Source organism: Acanthochromis polyacanthus, chromosome 13, assembly GCF_021347895.1.
Source record: "Acanthochromis polyacanthus isolate Apoly-LR-REF ecotype Palm Island chromosome 13, KAUST_Apoly_ChrSc, whole genome shotgun sequence".
NCBI classification, from domain to species: Eukaryota; Metazoa; Chordata; class Actinopteri; family Pomacentridae; genus Acanthochromis; species Acanthochromis polyacanthus.
Genome location: NC_067125.1, coordinates 37605591 through 37625015, shown reverse-complemented (window position 1 = coordinate 37625015; position 19425 = coordinate 37605591). Strand labels below are relative to the sequence as shown.

Sequence of the window (19425 nt, the reverse complement as noted above, 5' to 3'; positions counted from 1 at the left end):
GGAATGACCTGCCAGAAGAGATAAGGCGTGCAGACTCTGTAGCTTCCTTTAAGTCACTTTTAAAAACTCACTTTTATAGAATTGCTTTTATGTGATGCCATCTTTTATCTTTTATGACTTTCTTTTATGTGAAATTTACTTCTAACTTTATTTAGTTTTAGTGTTTTATTCTGTATTAACTCCTGTTTATCTTAGACGTCATCTCATTTTATTTTACTTTTACCTGTCTGGTTCTTTGGTGTGATGTTGTCTCGCACATTTTTTAATTCTCTAATTTTTTGACTTTTAGTTTTAATCCTCAGTCTTATTCTTTAATTTTCAAACTGCCGAGTTCCCTTGTTTGAGTTGCGTGCTAATCTAGCAAATTGTTCATTTAACAGAATTGATTTCAATCTCCTTTTATTAGTTTATTAATCCAAGCATGGGTTGACACTTGGGTGTCTTTCAGAAACTCTCTGCCTTTATTCTACCCCTTCAGACCGCTAACATCCTCAGAACTACTGTTTGTAACTGATCTAGCGATTGAGAGTTCAGGAGATCAGGTTTTTGCGGTGTCAGCTTCAAAGCCCTAAAACAAACTCTCTTTCATTAAAATGTTCCTCGTCCTTTGACATTTTCTGGTTGCTTTGTTGAATGTGATCTCACAAGCTGGATTTATATGTGTTTTGCTGACTGATTTCATGTCTTTACCTTGTCTTATTTTTTGCACATTTTGTTATTGCCTGTCTTATGACACACACAGCCAACTTCAATTCTTACACAACATGCTATATAAATAAGCTTGATTACATTCTGTAATATATTAAATATTTTACCAAACGTACTACGTGGCAGAGAAAGTAACATCTGCATGACCAGGATTCAAACCAGACTGTTCAAAACATTGTTTATGAAAATCTATGAGTCAAACCCCTGGCAACGAGCCCTGCCAAAGTGTCCTCAAGCAAGGTATTCAGACCCACCCTTTAATCCAGCTGCATCTGAGCTTGACCTCCCAGAAGTGGAGCAGCAAACGCATATTTTCCACATGTACACAATCACCAGCATCACCAGAATTAAAACTGATAGTTGCCAAGTAGCCCACACAAGGACCTTTGCTAAATGCTCCCTCTTCTCTTACTTCCTGCATACTGTTTAATAAAGGCATAAATACCCCCACACACCCAGAATAATTGATCAATTATATGTGCAGTGCAAAGAAAAACTTTATTTAAACAATTCATGTAAAACAGCTCTTAAACGGTACAATACCCAACTGCTTCATTTTCTCCTTACGGCAACTTTTTTACAACATATTGAAAACTCTTTCATAGAAAAAATATGTTTAACAGCTTAATCTACAATTACACAGCAAAAATATCAGTGGAAATGTTAAGGCACTTGATCACCATAGAAGGCCACAAAATAGAAATGTTTCACTCATTTGGTTCTTTAGTTAGAAAGACAAACGAACACACAAAACACAAACATTAACTTTTGATATGGCAGTGACGACTGACGTGAAGATGGAGGAAAAATCCTGCTCAAGCCTACTGCTCTGGAGAACAGACAGATAAATTTGGTCCCACAAGTTCAAGAAGTGCTCCTTGAATTACACATATGAGTGAGCAGGGGTTCGAAATGCATAAATTATAAACATTTAACTGCTGACACGAACAGACAAAAGCAGAAACCGAAAACCAGACTTCTGGCGGTGGGAACGGAAAACACAAGAAACGGAAACACTGGTTAACCAGAAGATGGCAGCATAGATTATTAAAACGACTACACCGCAGTTTTAGTGGCTCCTAACGCAGAAAAACCCCAAACTGAAGAGCTTGTTTCTGGAAGCTGAAAATCTGTACCCTTCTTTAGAAGGTATTTCTTTTGACTTTGGTTTGTTTGACACACTAAGAATGTGGGCATGAGATGTTCCCCCATGGGTACAGATGAGGCAGATCACAACTAAAACTATTAAATATGATAATAAACTTTTTTATCTACACTGCCTTTACAACAATGAAAACATGGCAATATAGAAGCATGGCAGATGGAGGAGAAACAACGTCCAATATCCAAGATATTTAGATGTTCTGTGACATGTTTGAATACTTCTTGTTACTAAGGACCTGTGGTTTAGAAAGGTGTACTTAAGAGTTTGTTTAATGCAAAAAGAAAGAAAACTGATGAGGTTATCCTAACAAAGACATACAAAAATAGTCCTCCATAATTTCACTTTGCAACCAAAATAAATAAAAACCAGCACTGAAGAAGTATTTTCTTTGTCAGCCTGCTTACATAGTTATAAACCGGCATTTAGCTGGTGATAAACTGCTTTTCACAGAGTTTGTAAGAAACTTGAATCCCCCATCCAATTTTTCCTTCACCAGGATGGAAGATTGTGTTTGTCTTTAAGTGAGAGTGGGACACTGTTGTTCCTCCGCTGGTGTTTAACTGACCAGAAATGCACTGTCCAGCTTTGTGCACACAATAGCTTGTTTAAGAGGTCATAGTTGTTATGTGTCATTTGTTCCTATAATTTCTCAATAAAAAAAAAAGGCACAAAAGTGACAGCTTCTCAGCAAAAATCACACTGAAGCCGACAGTAATATGTCATTTTCCCTCCTCAAGAGTTTTAGAGTTGGTGGCTCTGCTGCAACTGTCCTTCCTTAGAGGTTTTGGTCTCATTAAGAACCTGAATTCATCTCTGTTTCAGCATGAAAACGTGGATCTCAGCGCTTCTCCACCTGAGACAGCTTCACTTAGCATCCTATAAACCTAAGTCCAGTGTGACTTCGTTTACTTTGAATAGCATGGGTGGAGAAGCATTGGTTTGGCTTGGGGAAAAGATGTGTTTCTCTTTTCTCAACCATGCAGAACAAAATGCTAGGTCTCTTCGTCCCATAGACAGAGCTGTTTTTGGGGAACGTAGTAGGTGAAATGGTAGCCCTTGCTGCAGCTCTTTATGCCACACTTGTAGGTAGAGCCTTTGCCTACGGTATCCCGGCTCCGGCAGTACTTTAACAGACATGGATACCACTCTAGACGCAGGCTGTATGTGCAGAGACAGGGCTGCCACAAGTCTTTAGTAGAATGACAGGCCTGAAAGCTGGGCATCTCTGTTGTCTGGGGCAGGACCTCAAATATGGAGCCATCCACTCCTGTAGCACAAAGAGAAGAGGAGCATTATTATCAGTGGTTGTGGCATTTAAAACAAAAGTTGCTGTCAGGCAGTTGTGTGAATCACTCTCTCTGTGATTTCACTCAATTAAATACTGTATTGAGCTAGAGAGGGCAAACAAAGCTGTTAAAAAAGAGGGGAGATGGTGCAGTAAGAGGGCAGCTTTGTTATGCTAAGGAGATGCTACTATGATTCCCTCTGCAGATAACGGTGCAGAGTGCTTGGTGAACCATGACCATCAACATTGTTTCCTTTATAACAAAGCTGTCAGTGGACAATAGTGCTGTCACATGGATTCTCCTCAGCCTGGACAATTTGGACTTGATGCTGTAAAGAATCTGAATCCTGCTGCAAACTGCATTTTAAAAACAAATGGTTAAATAAGTCTTTAATGTGTTCAGTCTCAGGAACTTTTCATAGCACCGTCTCTGTTTCAAAAATGTTTTCATGGTAGAATCCATATGGGCTGTAAGGAGTCAAATAGGAGGGAAAACATAGATAGCAAGAACAGTCACAGAGCCTTATCAGCAAAAAAAATAAGATAATACTTGGAGTCGTATCAAGTGGAAAGAGGTGTCTAAGAGATAGAAACAGGGGAGATAGGCTGTCGGGGTGATAAAGAGTGTTGCTTCAGTGACACAGAGTACAGAGAGAATCTGGAGAGAAGAGAAGGAGATATGAGAGAAGGCAAACATTGTGCTCAAACCACCAACAGTGCTTATACAAGCTTGAATGATAAACGGAGATCAGATGAGCGCTGACCTTTGTCCAGCCAGTGTTTGACATCGGCCTCCCTGGTGTAAATGGCCTCCCGAGCCTCACTGCACGTGTTGTGGATGTGGGAGCTGAGCTGCCAGGCCCGACTTAGATTAACCGCCACGCTCATGGTCAACTGCTCTAGTCCTCGGCGCTCCTCCGCCAAGCGAATGGCCTGAGGATTTTTCTGAGAAGACAGTGGTCAGTGTTTAGTTCACACCCACAGATTCCCTGAGCAACATAAATATTTAATTCCTCTGAACTGAAAACGTTCATCAGCCATCATCTGCTGTCTCATACCTGTCTGAGGCGGGCCATGGACTCGCTGGGGATGATCTCATTGCGGCTGAGGCGGGAGATGAAGCACAAGGCCTGGTACTGGTTCTGCCCTCTTTCCAGCTCGCCCAGGATCAGCGCTCGGAATATCTTCACATCCTGCAAAACGGAACGGATGAGAGATGACTGGCTGAACAGATAAACAGATGATTCCCGGAAGACACTGAAGCAGTGTATGATGCGACATTATAATAACTTACTGTTTATATGTGCAGACTCATACAGATTAGTGGAAATATTCTTTCCACTTCGGCACTCAATGCAGCACTCTTCCTGACACTCTGAGTAATTCAATATGTGGAGTTCAAAGACGTTCAAACAACTGTCTGCTAAAAGTAAAGAGGGGTTTATATTGACTACACCCATAAAGCCTCATCTGACAGTCTGTTGATACTTTTTATTGTCTGTAGGCCTGTGGAGTGTTGCTCCAGCCACGCTCTGGTTATGTGCACTGTCAAATTAAAGCCTTCAGTCTGTTTCCTGACAAACTTGTCAGAATTTCTCACATGCTCTCTCACATTTTACCATGCTGTTTTATGTGGTAATGCATTAGTAAGAAAATGCCAATAGTGGGAATTCTGAAGAAAAAAAAAAGCGTTGCTGTTGGCAAGTTTGTGAGAGATCTGGCACCAAACCCAAGGCCATAAAGAGTGCTGTGAGGGGGAATGCAAAGCATGATGGGAAGCTCCAACAGTGGGGAGAGCAGAGAAGCAGACCTGTCTTCCTATTCATCAGACACCCACCACCCCCCTCCTTGGCTTCAACGCAGACACACAGTCCCAAACACCCCTCCTCCGCTTTTCACACACCCGTCTGAAGCAAACAGGCTGGAAGAGGAGTAGCAGTTAGAAGGCTTTCACTCCCTGCGCAGGAGGAACTCTGGGATAGATAAACAGCCCAGAGATAACCCCATTGAGTTCTCCTTAAGCTCTCTAGGCCCACTTCCTGTATGGAAAAGAGTACACACTGGCAAGAAAGCAATACACCCTGCCTCACAAGTGTTTACGCTCTGTAGTTCTTTATAGACTGCTTTGCATGATCACTTGTTCTTTAGTCCAAGAGCCACTTTTGTCTGAGAAAAGTGTTTCTGGCAGGCACACAATACAAGCATGGGTATTACACAAGACAATCATGCAATACTATTTGACCTTTGGAAAAGAAAATTACTGAGCAAATATTGATTACATCTCTGTGAACTGTCTCAGGCTTTAAGCAACCAGACACTCAAAGGACCATGGAAATACAGACAGTGGAAATTAGATCCCTCAGCTGTTCCCACACTGTGATAATAGTAAGTAGAAATGATTAAAGACAATGAGAAGACTAAAGAGAGGCTGGATATATCACAGTGAACAGAGAGTGAGATATATGGAAGAGAGACGAGCAGGAGCAGCCCTCGAGTGCAGGGAGACGCACAGGCCGTGACTTCCAGACCTCCCATATTGCAGACACATGGCACTACGCTGTGTAGGCAGAGAGAGGGAGAAAGAGGAGGGAAGGCATTCGTGTCAGCCACATGGATTTGCCCCAGGGCTTTCTGGGTAATTACAGACAAGCAGGGTAACTCTACCAACCCTTGCCTCTTTGGAACTGACTCAATGGCGAAGTGTAGACGCTGAGATCCCCTCCTCCTCTTGTGTCATTATGCGACCTGATTAATGATTGTCTACTGCTCCGAGCCTGCATTCGGACTGAGGCCAAAAGAGCAACAGTTCTTAAAGTGGCAACAACTTTTACTGATGCAACACTGTGTCAAAATGACTCAACTGACAATCTCATGGGAAAGGTGAGACATTCTGAAAAAAAAGCACTTGTTTTCTTATAGAGTTAGACAAAAAAAAGTCTGCAACCAGCTGACACAGTCAGAAAGGAACCTCTTCACATCACCTCTTGACATGCTGCGTCTTGTTTGTTTTGTCCACACAAAAACCAGAGTGTGAAGATGACAATTTGTGGCTGTATGGGAAGTACGTGCTGTACTTTTTCTTGGCCATGCACAGTAAGTATGTCGAGTCCTGTCCAGATTTCAGCCAAAAAACATCCAGCATTTAATTATATTATTTTACAATTTGAATTTAAACAAGATATAACATGTCTATTAGTGAACTCTGTAGGTGCCTGAGGCTGAAATGTGTTTCCTGTAAACTTCCCGTTTCTTCATCTGCTGGTGGTAGTGGAATAATCAATGTAGAGTCCAGCAAATATGATTTAGCTTCTCAACTAATTCTCTGAACTAAAGGGTCCTACAGTATATGGTATCATTTAAAAAGGTCTGTGGAAGCAGACCTCCCTATTGTAGCGGTCTGCTGTGGAACAGCCATAAATGCAAGCAACTGTTCGCACCATCGCTGTTGTTGATCCTTTTGTATTCCCTGCTGTGGAAAACACAGAAGTCGTAGGCGTGAGTCCTGAAGTGAAATGGATTGATAAAAATAAAGAACTGACTTCAGGGAGCATTACTGGTCAACCTGCTGCATCAACAGTCACAGGCAAATGCATGTGTTGGTTATCTTACAGAAACGACAACCTTTCACCCAAACAACATTTGACCTACAAACAGCGTCAGTGCCAGGGGGCGACGTGCCGTTGGCTGAATGAAGGAGTAAGTGGAAGCACGTCTCCATGGCCTCTGTGTTGGCTGTTTTCCCATAATCCTTTTCTATGTGTAAGTGGAGAGCTAGTGAAACCGACTAACAATTATTTTCAATGCCGATTAAATCAATTAGTTGCATGGTCTATGAAAGTCAGAAAGTGGTGACAATTTGTAAAGCCCAGGATGACATCCTCAAATATCAGAATCCAAAAATACTTCTTTTAATTTTCACAGAGTAAAGAAAACTAAAAAAAAAAAATCTTTTTTTAAATTACTCCAATCCATTAGTTGATGATCAAAGTAGAACCATAGAACAGCCATACGAGATTCATATTAATTTTCAAACTGTTTAATAACTGCACTAAACAAGATGACATGGTCACCAATATCCCCTGCCACGTGATGTCTATGAGTCTATATCCAAAATAGTGATAAAGGGCCATAACTCTGTTAAATATTATCGCACAGGTCTCAATTTTGAACTTAATCAAGGTGTCCATGGTGTGAAGCTACACACTAAATTTCGTAATCCTAGCTGTAATAGTTTCCGAGAAAAGCTGTCCCCTTCATCTCGGACGGACGGACGGATGCACAGACGGACAGACGGACAGACAGATGGAGGCCAAACCTATATCCCCCTTTTCCACTTCATGGAGGCGAGGGATAATAAAATGTCTGTCAGCAGCCTATAGGCATCCAACCAACTAAGATGAAGTTTTATTTTGTTTTAGATTTAACTGGCAACAACAAGCCAGTGTTGAAATCTTAGCAGTTTAGGTGCTGCTGTAATAATAGACAACATAGCCTTTAAAAGCAAATAGAATATTAAGAATGACATCATCTCAATCTAGACAGAAGCTGTTGGATTCAGCTGTTTGTTTGAACAAGACGAGACTCACTTCTGCCTGCCTGAAAACCAGCACTGGCACGGTACTTTGTGTATACACACTCATTTGTGCAGAAACACTCAGAGGTATGAGAATGAAAAAAGAAAACACTGCAAAGGAAGAAATGGCAGTGCTGTGATTAAACAAGGTTTTACACCTGTTGTTATGATGACAGGCGATATCTGAACACCAGGAGAGAGTAATCTGACAGATCAAACAGCAGCTACCTCTTTTAAAATCTATCAAGGGGTGTTTTTTTAAAGTCGGGGAATTATGCAAAGTGCTGACAGAGAAAGACACAGGTACAGTATCACTGACAGAAGATCACACAAATATGATCAAGCTCCGATAATGCTTGTGTGGGAGCAGTAGGGGGTAACGGTTTCCTGCTGTGGCAAAAACCTGCTTTGTCTAGTTTTAGTCTTTAAACTTCAAGCATTTTTGGGGCGTTTTCTGCTTCTGTCACTTTTTTTTTTTTACTCACCATGGGAATAGATAAGGACTGAGTGAGTTTCTGATCAAACATCTCACATTACCAAACAGTAGGAAAATTTAATGCTGGTGAAACATATGAGTAGGAAAACAATGGGTCAACTTTAGGGCATCACAGTCTGCTAGGCCTGCTAGAGCTTGAAAATGAAGGGTAAGGCCACTTAAATTCAAAACTACTCGTTAAAAAGGTGACGCCTAGATCAGGAAAATGAGTCACCCCCTGAAGTGCATTTCCATAGATCTGCAGAAATTAAAGGTCTGCAGACCAGCATTAAAGAAAATAACCAGGTATGGACATTAGGAATTAAAAGAGCAATGTATCTATGCCTTGAAAAAGACATAATCAAAGGACAGTGCAGCCTTGAGTTTTTCCCGACCAGAGCCATGTAAATGTCAGCACGGCTATAAATAATCCACACAAGTACAGATTCCTTAACGTTGCTCTGTTACACCCAGGAGTTAGTCCATTTGCAGACAAACTACCGCTGGCCTGAAGCCAAACACAAGCCTGTATTCATGCAACCTGACTAGTGGGTCATACTAAGACCTGTTAAACAGCAGAGAGGGTGGGGGCTCGTTTCATTGGTGGTTACCTTTGGTGGGCCAGATTATTTAAGAGGTGCACAAAAGCCCATTCAGCCACTCAAAGGGTGCCATTTACAGTGAACATTCTCCTTCACTGTAACCCAGCTAGCCAAATACGGTCTCTTCACAGAGTGTGTCTGGTTTACTGGCTGTGAAAATGAGTGCTATGTAAAGCCCAACACTGAAAAAAAAGTAGAATTATTTTTATGAGGCTTCTGCAGCTAAGAGAGGGTTAAATGTGCTCGTGAAATAACCACCGCAGGACATGTGCATCTCCCCGCGGGTGCCACACTAACTGTACCGGCTCACACTTGCATGCAAGGGTGGATATTCAAACTGCATGTGCACACAGACACACTCGCAAACACAGTGTGCCAGTAACTGTCCCGTGTGCAGCGAGTTCTTCCTGTTTTCAAATCCCCTCTAAGACCCTGTCTGTTGATAAGGCTGATGGCTGGCTGGGGAGGACTGCTGGTCAGCCACACTCTGATGAGTCATTTGGGATCAGTGCGGGTCTGTGTGGGTATTTGGCTTTGTCTGAAATTATTTTTTTATTACAATGTAGCTGGAGCTGGAGCCAAAACAGCTTGTGAAACTAGCCATTCAGGGGCTACTGCACTAATTGACAATATAAACACGCATGAAATCAGCATCCTGCAGCCTTCCAGCTGATCCATTTGTCTTACATTTGTAAAAGGCAAGTGATGAAAATGGTATATTTACTTTTTAGGGCCCCAAGTCTGCCTAAATGGATCTGACTACCCTTTAAAAACAACATATGGATTTGCCATGTTTGGCGATGGGATGGTGTTTGCCTTGGTGTGTGACGGGAGCCAGTCATAAAGCACAGGTGTAGGACAGGGATTAGAGATCATCTTGGGAGACAGAGGGAGAGACATGAGCAGACAAAAGGAGCGGGAGAAAAGCCGCTGAGCTAAGAAATGCTTGAGTTGAGGCTAATTACAGACGCTCCAAAGGCAGGAATGTGGAGTCACATTTGGGACCGGTAACACCTGGCTGGTCCGAAGAGCGACCCAATTAGTAAACACAGGCAGTGAATGGACAATCAAAACACTGGAGGTCATTGAAAGAAAGGTGTTCCCCTTGGCTATTCTGCTAATAACAATGGATAGTACTCTTACTCAGAAACACAGCCACGAAACTCCACCAACAGCCTCTAACTTGTATTTTAAACACTCCAAATGTGTGCAAAATGTACGCAGGCGGTTCACCATAAGGGAACTATTCATTTATTCACTCAGAATCTGGATACAATTAACCAGACACCCAAACTGTTTATGGAGACTTTGCATTCAGGAAATGAGAGGGAGGCAAACAGCGAGTGCTAACAGGAAAGGAAATGAAGCAGATAGATAAGGCATAAACAATAGACATGGCTATAGTCCCATTCAGTCACTAACTGTTGTCCCACGTCTTTCATATCCTGTTGCAGGAGACACAAAAGCATCTATTTCATGAAAAGGCATAAAAAATGATGTTATTCAAATTGTATACAGCTGTTGTTGTTTTTTGTGAAGGCAGGTATTTAAATAATATTGGATTTTTCACACAAATTTTCTTAGATGGATGTTGAAAAAGGTGTGAATGTGATTCATGTTTTTGACCTGACACGTCAGTAAAGAAAAAAAATCATTACAAACAGCAAACTCCATCTCTCTCATATCTAAACTTCCCCCGCTCTTTTTCAAACCCTTTCACAATACAAACCCTGTTCTATGACTGGAAAAGTGACACAAGATCAGTTTATTTGACAAGCGAAGGGGTGACGTAATGCCTCCCCAGGTGTCGACCCTTATATCTTTAACACCAGAGCGCTGACTGAACGGTCACTGAAGTAAAACACTATAAATTATGCTGAAACTGGCCAGGCTACGCTACCCAACAGGACAAAAGGACATTTTAGGACACTGCGTGGAAAACAGGACAGAAGCTTTGGCTTGGTAAACCCTTTGTTAGCTTTTTTTTGTTGCCAAGTGCAATCCTAAAACCTCCGTGGAGGTTAGAAAAGATTACAAGTATGTACACTGCAAACCACAAGTGCCGTCTCCTTGTCCATCAAAGGCTGCTGCCACAGCATCACGCTGTCCCTGATCGCTGGGACAAATCTAAAACGGCAGATGATAGCCGTCTCTGCTCTCTGCTCCGGTCTGGATGAATGTGAGAGACTGTGGGAATGGGAAGCTTTTTCTTTATCAGCGGCATTATAGATGAACATCTGGCCTGCTGGTGGGAGGGGGATGAAGGATAAAGACACTAACAGGGGCAAAGGGGCCACGAGAGGCCAAAGGGGGCCCATGTGAGACCTTGAAGGGCCACAACAAGGCCACAGATTCAGAGTCAGCAGGGAACAAAGGGTGTCTGACTGAAGTGTACGAGTTCATCTTTGAAGAGGTCCACTGCCTGCACACACAGGCAATCATAACTGCACATAATTAACAACTAAATCTTTTAGTCCAGTCCAGAGCAAACTTACAGAACTAATATTGCAGGTCAAGAAGCTAAACAGAGATTCTAGACATGTAAGAGCAGTGCGGCTCCTCTGAATCTCACATCTTGTTTTACTAAGAAGTAACTTATCTGTGGACTTTATCTCTCCCACACAGAAAAGAGATATGGCATAAAAATGGAAACCTAGCAGGAGTAGAGGTCATCTACATTAATGCTAAGCGTAAAAAAATCTTTAGTATCTGAGGATTCTGGTTTTGTGTTTACATTTTTACTCACTGTGGAGACTATTTATCACACGGATGACTGATAGTGACTCATCGATGACTCACTGCTACCTTTAGCATCACCAGACTGGGAGAGTTAGAATCCTAAACAACTTGCGGGGAAAAAACAAAAAAGAAAAGTCTTTCCCGGAACAGGTGACACTTACCTGTAAAAAAAAAAAAAAAAAAGGACTTACAAGTTTGTGCAAGTGACAAAGTGAGATGGTGTTTCAAGGTTGAGTAAGAGGTGTGGCGTGAGAGCCAGGAATAAAATGTGGTGACTGCACTGACTTGCAACTGATGAACAGTACCTGCAATCAGGGAAAAACAACTGGCTCTTGGCAAACATTCAGCATTTCCCAGGAACAAAAAAAAAAGTTGGATTACCAGCAGGCCCTTTAACACAGGAGTTTGCTTAGTAGTAAATTAAAAACACAGTCTAGGTCTAACTGAGCACTTTTAATGGGTGATTCAGTTTGAGAAAGCTCTGGGCATATATCAAAATGGGTCATACTGTGTATCCCAATGGGAGGGCACAATGAAAGGTGAACCAACCTGCCTCACTGCCCACAACTTTCATTTTGTGTTTGCAATAGCGCATTAGGGTGTGTACAGAATCTCCAGTTCATTTTTACAGCATGCTTATTGTTGGGCGTGACTCTAAAGTCTATGAAGACAATCAGAGTGAATGCTACAGTGAAGTGACATGGCTGAAACACAATCCTGTGACGTGAAATGAGAATAAATAAAATGGCCAACGTGCTCATTCACACCACAGTGCCTTTGTTTACCAAATCCAGACCCATTTAACATGAGAGTGCGATTTAGTGTCGGTGCCTTGACCCATTAGCACAACAAGAGGTCACTCATGTCATGTCTGCACTGATGTGGATTCATTTTAAACTTTACAGCACAGAAAAAAAATGACAGAGAGCCTTAAAAATGGTAGAAACTCTTTGATGAGTAGCAAAAATTAAGCTTTTGGGAAAGTTTGATGTGTGATTGCCATGTGATCAGTTCTAAACCAACAGCTGAAGCCGTTTTTACATCCTCAAACGACTATCACCTTTCCGCTATTTTGGCCATTTGGTGGGAACGCCAGACTGTTAGAGCTTTCCACCCACACTAATGAAAACAGCAGTGTGGAAAGCTTTTTGAATATTTAACAGCCCTCTCATATTATTCTACTGATATCTTTTTCTTTAAATAACTCAAAGCACATCTAGCTTGTAACTTGGATGTTCTATTGTAAGGCCAAGGTGCATGTAACTGTGAATGTAGAAGGATGTGCGCTACTGCATCCTAGAAAATAAACCTTTCTTCGAGTACTAACTCAGTCGAGAGCCCTGTGAAGTCACTTGCATTCCTGCATTGATCAAACCCACTAGTTGGACAAGAAATCAAGCCACACAGAGTACAAACTGATTAGCTTCTCTGTCTCTACATCTGGAAAGACCCAAAACAGCCCTTCGAATATGCGAGACATTTCCGTTAGATTTATCTCCAAGACATGGTTTATGTTCAGCTCAAGGTCTTAGACTGTGTTAGACCATAAATTGTTGCTGCGGTTTGTGAAGAAGAAAAAAACAAAAAGCAGATCTGTGCTGAACTGGCTGCTAACAAATGACTGTAGAGAAATTCTCAGTTCAAAGTCTCAACTGTGTTCAAATTTGTCTCGTGTTGCAAAACTGCACATTGACATTACGCATGTCATCGGGATATCAGTGAGCTGCAGACAGACTGCTGCAATTTTACCTAATTTAGAGTAGAATCAGCCGTAAATACTTCATGAAGAGAGCAGACAAGGATGGAAAGGTGAAATTACTGACATGGAATCTTTTGGTAGACTGTAAAAAGTTTGGAGAAAGACTAGCCACTTACAAATGCAATTACAGAATACGTGGGGGATGATCGACTCCCTCCCAGGATTCACAAAAATTATAATCTGTGCAGAGAAGATTATCTATTAGTATAGATTAGATTCAGTATATGTCACACAGGTGTCATGAGCAAGCTAAACCACATTATCTTTTCCATATGTCCACATGCCTTCAGAGCAAACGTAAACCTCCTGAAGTCACTGTGCGGCTGATACTCTCAGTGATTCATTGCTTGGACAAGGTTGACTAAACTTCCCTCTCACATCCAGCAGACTGCTCTACCAGTGTCTAATGGCTATAACATTTACCATCACATTTTTGCCACGTATTCACAAGGAAGCAAAGAGAATAAAAGCTGCTGTCTGATGATTATTCACAGAGTTCTTCTTGAAATATCATAAATAGCTTGTGCGTCCAGTTGCACTCACTAAATAACGAGCAAACAGGATTTATTCTTTCAAAGAGTGCAGTAACCTGTGCAGTGCCTGTCAAACTTTAACTGGGTAGTATTGTTACAACTGTTAAAACACTCTTCTTCCCACACGCCTTTGTCTGAATTGTATATTCATGGCAGCCCGCAGTGACAGCTCATCCAACTTTCCATAAATCTTGGAGATACAGCTTAAGAGTCGAATGAAAACCACATGCAGGAGGGAAAAGGAGACAGAGAAGGGACAGAGGGAGAAAGAAAAGAGACACAGAGAGCGAAGGAGGGGGGCAAGGAAGGCTGACCTACAACTGGAACAGATAAATCAGGCAGCGGAAAAGTAAAGGATCTAAGAGGTTCTGCTGGCTTTATTCAAACAAACAAAACCATATGTGCAGATGTATGTGTGGGTGCGCGCACGTGTGTGCATGGGGATGTGGCGACTCGGGGCGCCTGCATAAACCAAGACCAGGCTCTCTCTGCTCACAGATCAGTGTACGTCTCTTTCTGTTGGTGTGTCACCAATGATTGGGGGCGACGGCCTCTTCTCTTTCAACTTGAAATTAGCTGTTTTGGTTAGTGAACCAGACGCGCAGATCAAAAAGGTCAGACATGCCCACTTAATCCTGGTAAATCTCCCCCTTCACATCTCGCCAGCCTGTCAGCTTCTGTGTGACAGCAACCATCACAGACACATGCCTTTGCTCAGTGCGCCTCTTAGAGTACCCCACCTCTTATGCAAAGCAGTTGTAATTTTCCTTCCAGCACTGACATTTTATGTGTCTCCGAGGAGTCATTGTCATAAGTGGAACAGTGTCGTCTTTCTAAAAAAAACTGTTTCTGCAGTGCTGGCTAAGGGTAGGACACATGATCTTGTCTTCTACTTTTGGAAGAATGCTAAATATGGCAGCTTATGATCAGCTCTGGACTGAACCCGCACGATCTGCAGGGGCTTTAAGGCCGCTGGGGTCTGCGGGCATCCACATCTGAGAAGCAGCAGCTGTCTTGACCTTTGTGAGACTCGCAATGGAATAAGATGAATGAAACTTTCTTATTTGAACTCATGTATGAGTTACAGTAACTGCACCAGAGGAAGATTGGGCTTTAGGGGTGATTTCCTTTTATCTTCAGGAGTTGTGACCCTGCATACTTGTTTTTGAGGGCAACAGTTTAGAGTGAACCAAGTGGGCCTTGGAGCGAATCGATTTCAGCCTGAAAAGGGCTTTACAGGTTTAACGCCGATCTCATTGGAAAGAGGGGTAAAAGGTACCAATGTGTAGCAGATATTGGCTCTTATCTACCACATGTTGTCCTCAAGTGAAATTCCAGTATGGTCTAAATCAAACTAGGGGTTCCCAAGATGAAGGTAGGGGCTCATCTGTAAGTGGTTTCCAGGTCAAGGAACTGTTAAATTAATCATGTAGTGAACATCACACTTCAAATACACTATTCAGACCTAATTTCTTAATTTGGGACCCCTTGATGTGCCACAGCCTTTATTTTAGAAACCATGAAGTTCTGATTCAGGGCAAAATGAACATATTCTATCATTTCACTATCCAAAATACAAATTTCATATCACTAAAGTGTCAGAATGCGCAAACAAAACGTCCTCTCAAGGCACGACAGAGTTTAGTTAAAGTGTTTCTTCCAGGACCACCTCTCACCTGTTTGAAGTCCGCCACAAAAGTGATGAGCGTCCCATCTCCCTGCTTGAACTCGAGTGATATCAAGTCCCTCTCGCTGTCCGCCTCCAGAACCTCCTCGGTCACCAGTCCGTCGGAGAGCCGGACCCGGACGCGCAGCTCCGAAGCGAGTCCCGCAGAGACCACCAGCACCAGGGCGCAGAGACGGGTCAGTATCCGAACCGAAGCCGCAGAGATGCAACTCGCAAACATCCCCAAAGACGCAAAACTGAACCCGACAGAGGAAAAAATCGAGGCGAAATCCGAAGATCTGCGCTCATATCCCCCTTAACTGTGATCTTGGGTTGTGCGTAAAGTCATTTCCTTCATATTCAAAGTGGAGTTAAAGCGTAAAGCCCGGGTCACTGTTCCATATGGGCCAGTACTTTCTCCAGATTTACAAACACAGTCATGAAAATCAGACGACAATGCCCCCCTCAAAAATCTCTGCTTTTCACTTGTGGGAGTCCACTTCACTTCCCATTGAAAGTCTCTCGCTCCGGTGTTGTTGATAAGATCATGCGCAATTCAATTTCCCTTCGCACCGCAGCCGACAGTCCGATGATCGCACGTTGCTTCTCATTCTGCTTTGTGTTGATATTCCCGTCTTCTTCTCCTTTATTCCCTTCTCTCTCTCTCTCTCTCTCTCTCTCTCTCTCTCTCTCTCTCTCTCTCTCTCTCTCTGAAATCCACACAGTCCCGTCACTTCCTATCCGTCGGTATCCCACTGCTCGCTTGGCCTCCAAACTTTCTGTGGTGTGTGAGTGAGTGAGTGCAATGATGGTAGTAAACTCTTAAAGCCATACCACCCTCGGAAAAACTCTGCCCATCCCCCTAAAGGCCTCATGTGATCCTCCTGCACTCCAGCAAGTAGGCTAATAATACCCCCCAACAATTATAACAAAGGTGTTGTTAGGATTTGCAAATCATAGCTTTTGTGGATGTTGTTCTTGTCATATAGGGATAAATAAAGCACATGGGCAAACTGTATTTTACAGCAGCTGGTGATCAAAAAGCAAACAATAAGTAACTCTTGAAACAAAACCTCTACTTGTGTATTTTTGGAAAACGTTAATTAAAGATTTTACTCCTGCAGCAGATGTTTTCTTAAGTTTACAAACATTTTTGAATTAAAATGTATATGAGAAATGCAATTAGTTTATCCCACAGATGTGTTGCCTTATGTCATCTTATGGGGAAGCACGACAGAAACGAAACAAATCATCTTCTTGACATATCAGGCATGACTGTGGCTGATTTGCATCACAAATGTGAGACTATTTGTGTGACACTTTGCGCTACAGTCTACTGCTTCCAGCCTAATGAGGAAAACCAAAAAGGATGTAGTCTGCATTTTCCTGCAACTTCTATAGTCTGCTCTCAGAAGAACAATGGCTCCTGATTGGTTCTTTAGAAGGTTTTCTAGTTAATCAAAGCGCCTTTCGCTTTAGACGATGGTACTTCACAGACTTTGTGTTCCTTTAAAATGCTAAAAATTTCTTCATTTTTATTGAAGTTATTCGGTTTAGTGGCAGGTAATAAAATGCAAAATCAGAGCTGCAGCTACCCTTCATTTCATTATAGATGAATCATTTTTGTCTGTAAAGCATCAGGAAACAGTGAGAAATACTCATCACAGTTTCTCAAATTTCATGCTGGCATCTTGTGATATGAAGTTCTGTCTGATCAACAGTCCAGAAGCTAAAATATTAAATACATAGGACATCTTGCATTAGACATTTTTGGCTTTAAAAAGTGTTTAAACAAGTCCTATCATGAAAGTGCAACTAGGTGGATCTACTTTTGCGAAATTTCTTTATGGGGCCTTAAAGAACTATTTATCTATGTATTTTGAGACACTTTTGGGGGTTCTTTAAATCACCTCTTGTTAAACCGAAAAAGTTTCTTCTTTGACGTCACTGCACAGAACCATTTTTGGTTCCAGTTAGCACCTTTTTTTCTGAGTGTAGTAGCAGGTTTTAAAAACAAAAGCTGTATAAAACGATTTTTTTATGAGCTCACTTTCTTGTTTTTCATTTGTTTGCGTATCTATCTGATCTCACCTTTTATTCATGAATTTACCTTCAATACCTCCTGAAAATAAATCTGTCAGATAATTATTGCCTTTGATGACAACATACGGTTGATTCACAGGTTTTGACTGAGGGAAAAGAAAACAGTCACTCCTTTATTCTGCCCGTGTACGTTATTTCATTTTTATGATGTCCTCGAGGGAAAGCTTGACAAACCTGAGGTGAAAGCTGCCAAACAGATAAAAGCTGCCTATCTGATGGGAGATCTCAGAGCCACATGAAATGGTAGATTACCACTGTATGTGCGTGCGTGGGTGTTACAAAAAGCACGAGTGATGTCCCTGCAATAAACCACCTGAGCAGTTTTGCTATCTCTATTGGCTTCTGCGCGGCATTCTGGGTGGGCCGAGCTCAGGGTTGGTGACCCCAAATGTGGCAGCACTCTAGCGCTGCTGGGACCAAGAGGTGGTCGCTCCAGTGAAGGGGAAAACAAACAGAGAGGCCATAAAGCAGAGCAAATATTGTTAGGTGGGCCTGACAAACCGAGCTGGGCCCTAGTCCCTGATAGACTGAAGGAGTGGAGGTCACGCAAACACACCCTTTTGTGATAGAGTTTAGCTCTCAAGTATTCTCCCGCTACATCTTTGTTAGAGCATTTAAATAGATAAAAAACTAAACTTTGCGATTGTCTGAAGTCCCCAGTTAAGTACCTTCTACAGAAAACATGTAAACCTTGTTGCAACCTTCATTTCTACTAATTAGGAGCAACAACAGCTTTTGCTGATGGCTTGCTTCAGCATGAATTTCCATTTTATATCCGCACACACATACATAGTAGTCCAAAGTGCAGTAGCTCTGTCAGGCTATTTGCCTGAATTGACAGAGGCAGATAGTAAAGGACAGACACAAGCTACAGTGTACCGAAGGTGTTTATGATTAACCAGCAATTGCGTTGTCTTTCGGTAATTACTGACACAGTGTGGATTGTATGATTAACCATGTCAGGACCTCGCCCGACTGAATTTGTTGGAGAGAATTTCAGTTTCCACCAAAGCTCTGATGTACCTTGATTATTCCAACTGAGAAGCTGTTTGCATTCCTAAAGGTAAAACCTGTGAAAAAGACACCACAGTCTTGTCAGTCTCCTGTAGACTCTCCATGTGTTTGCTTTTTCATTTTAACAACACAGCTGCAGAGGTGCATTATCTTAACATGCGCAATCTTGATCTCCTCAATCAGTCGTGAAATCAGAAAACAAAGTTATATCGGAGCCTTTTATTAAAATGATCCACTGAGCTCTTAAACAGCAATGATACAAAAGCATAGAGTAACAACTTCATGTTTTCTATCCCTGTCAATAGCTATTTGGAGGGAAATGATTGTGGCCCCATTCCTGTAATCCATCAAGCTGCTGTAAAAATCACAACTGAAAACAGCAAAGAATGCCACCTGATTATGCAGTCCTCCTAGAGGCAACCATGTCGAATTTGAAAGCAGCAGCAGTCATTAAGAACTGCAGTCCAGACCACTGGAGGACTCGGTTATGAAATAATCCTTAACCGCTACAAATACACACATTTACGTCCACTTTACTGTTAGAAATGTGAGGTATTTCCACCCTTTGTTGAGGGAGTTTGTGCTCATTTGTCAGGTATTTGACTCTGACTTCAACCAGGCTACTAAAACTTCATTCCAGTCGTGTGTTTATGTGTGTGGACTTGCACAACGTTAGCTTAAAATAGTTTTATTAGACCAGTGCTTCATGCCACCCAGATAAAGCTTTACACCAAGCCGGCCATTTTTGCCAATGATCTGGAATAAAGGAGTAGACCAGTTCTTTGGCAGCTGGTCAAATTTGT

General features: G+C 42.0%; 1 protein-coding gene across 1 annotated transcript; it reads right to left on the bottom strand.

Annotated features, from left to right (window-relative positions):
• Positions 1–1187: 1187 nt before the first annotated feature.
• oafa (OAF homolog a (Drosophila)) lies at positions 1188–16297 on the bottom strand. Its single transcript, XM_022210984.2, has 4 exons — positions 15516–16297; positions 4217–4351; positions 3923–4103; positions 1188–3140 (listed from the first exon to the last, which is right to left on the bottom strand). The coding sequence occupies exons 1-4, from the start codon at positions 15744–15746 to the stop codon at positions 2866–2868; spliced, it is 822 nt and encodes a 273-aa protein (XP_022066676.1). The 5' UTR covers positions 15747–16297; the 3' UTR covers positions 1188–2865.
• Between the last annotated feature and the right edge of the window lie 3128 nt (positions 16298–19425).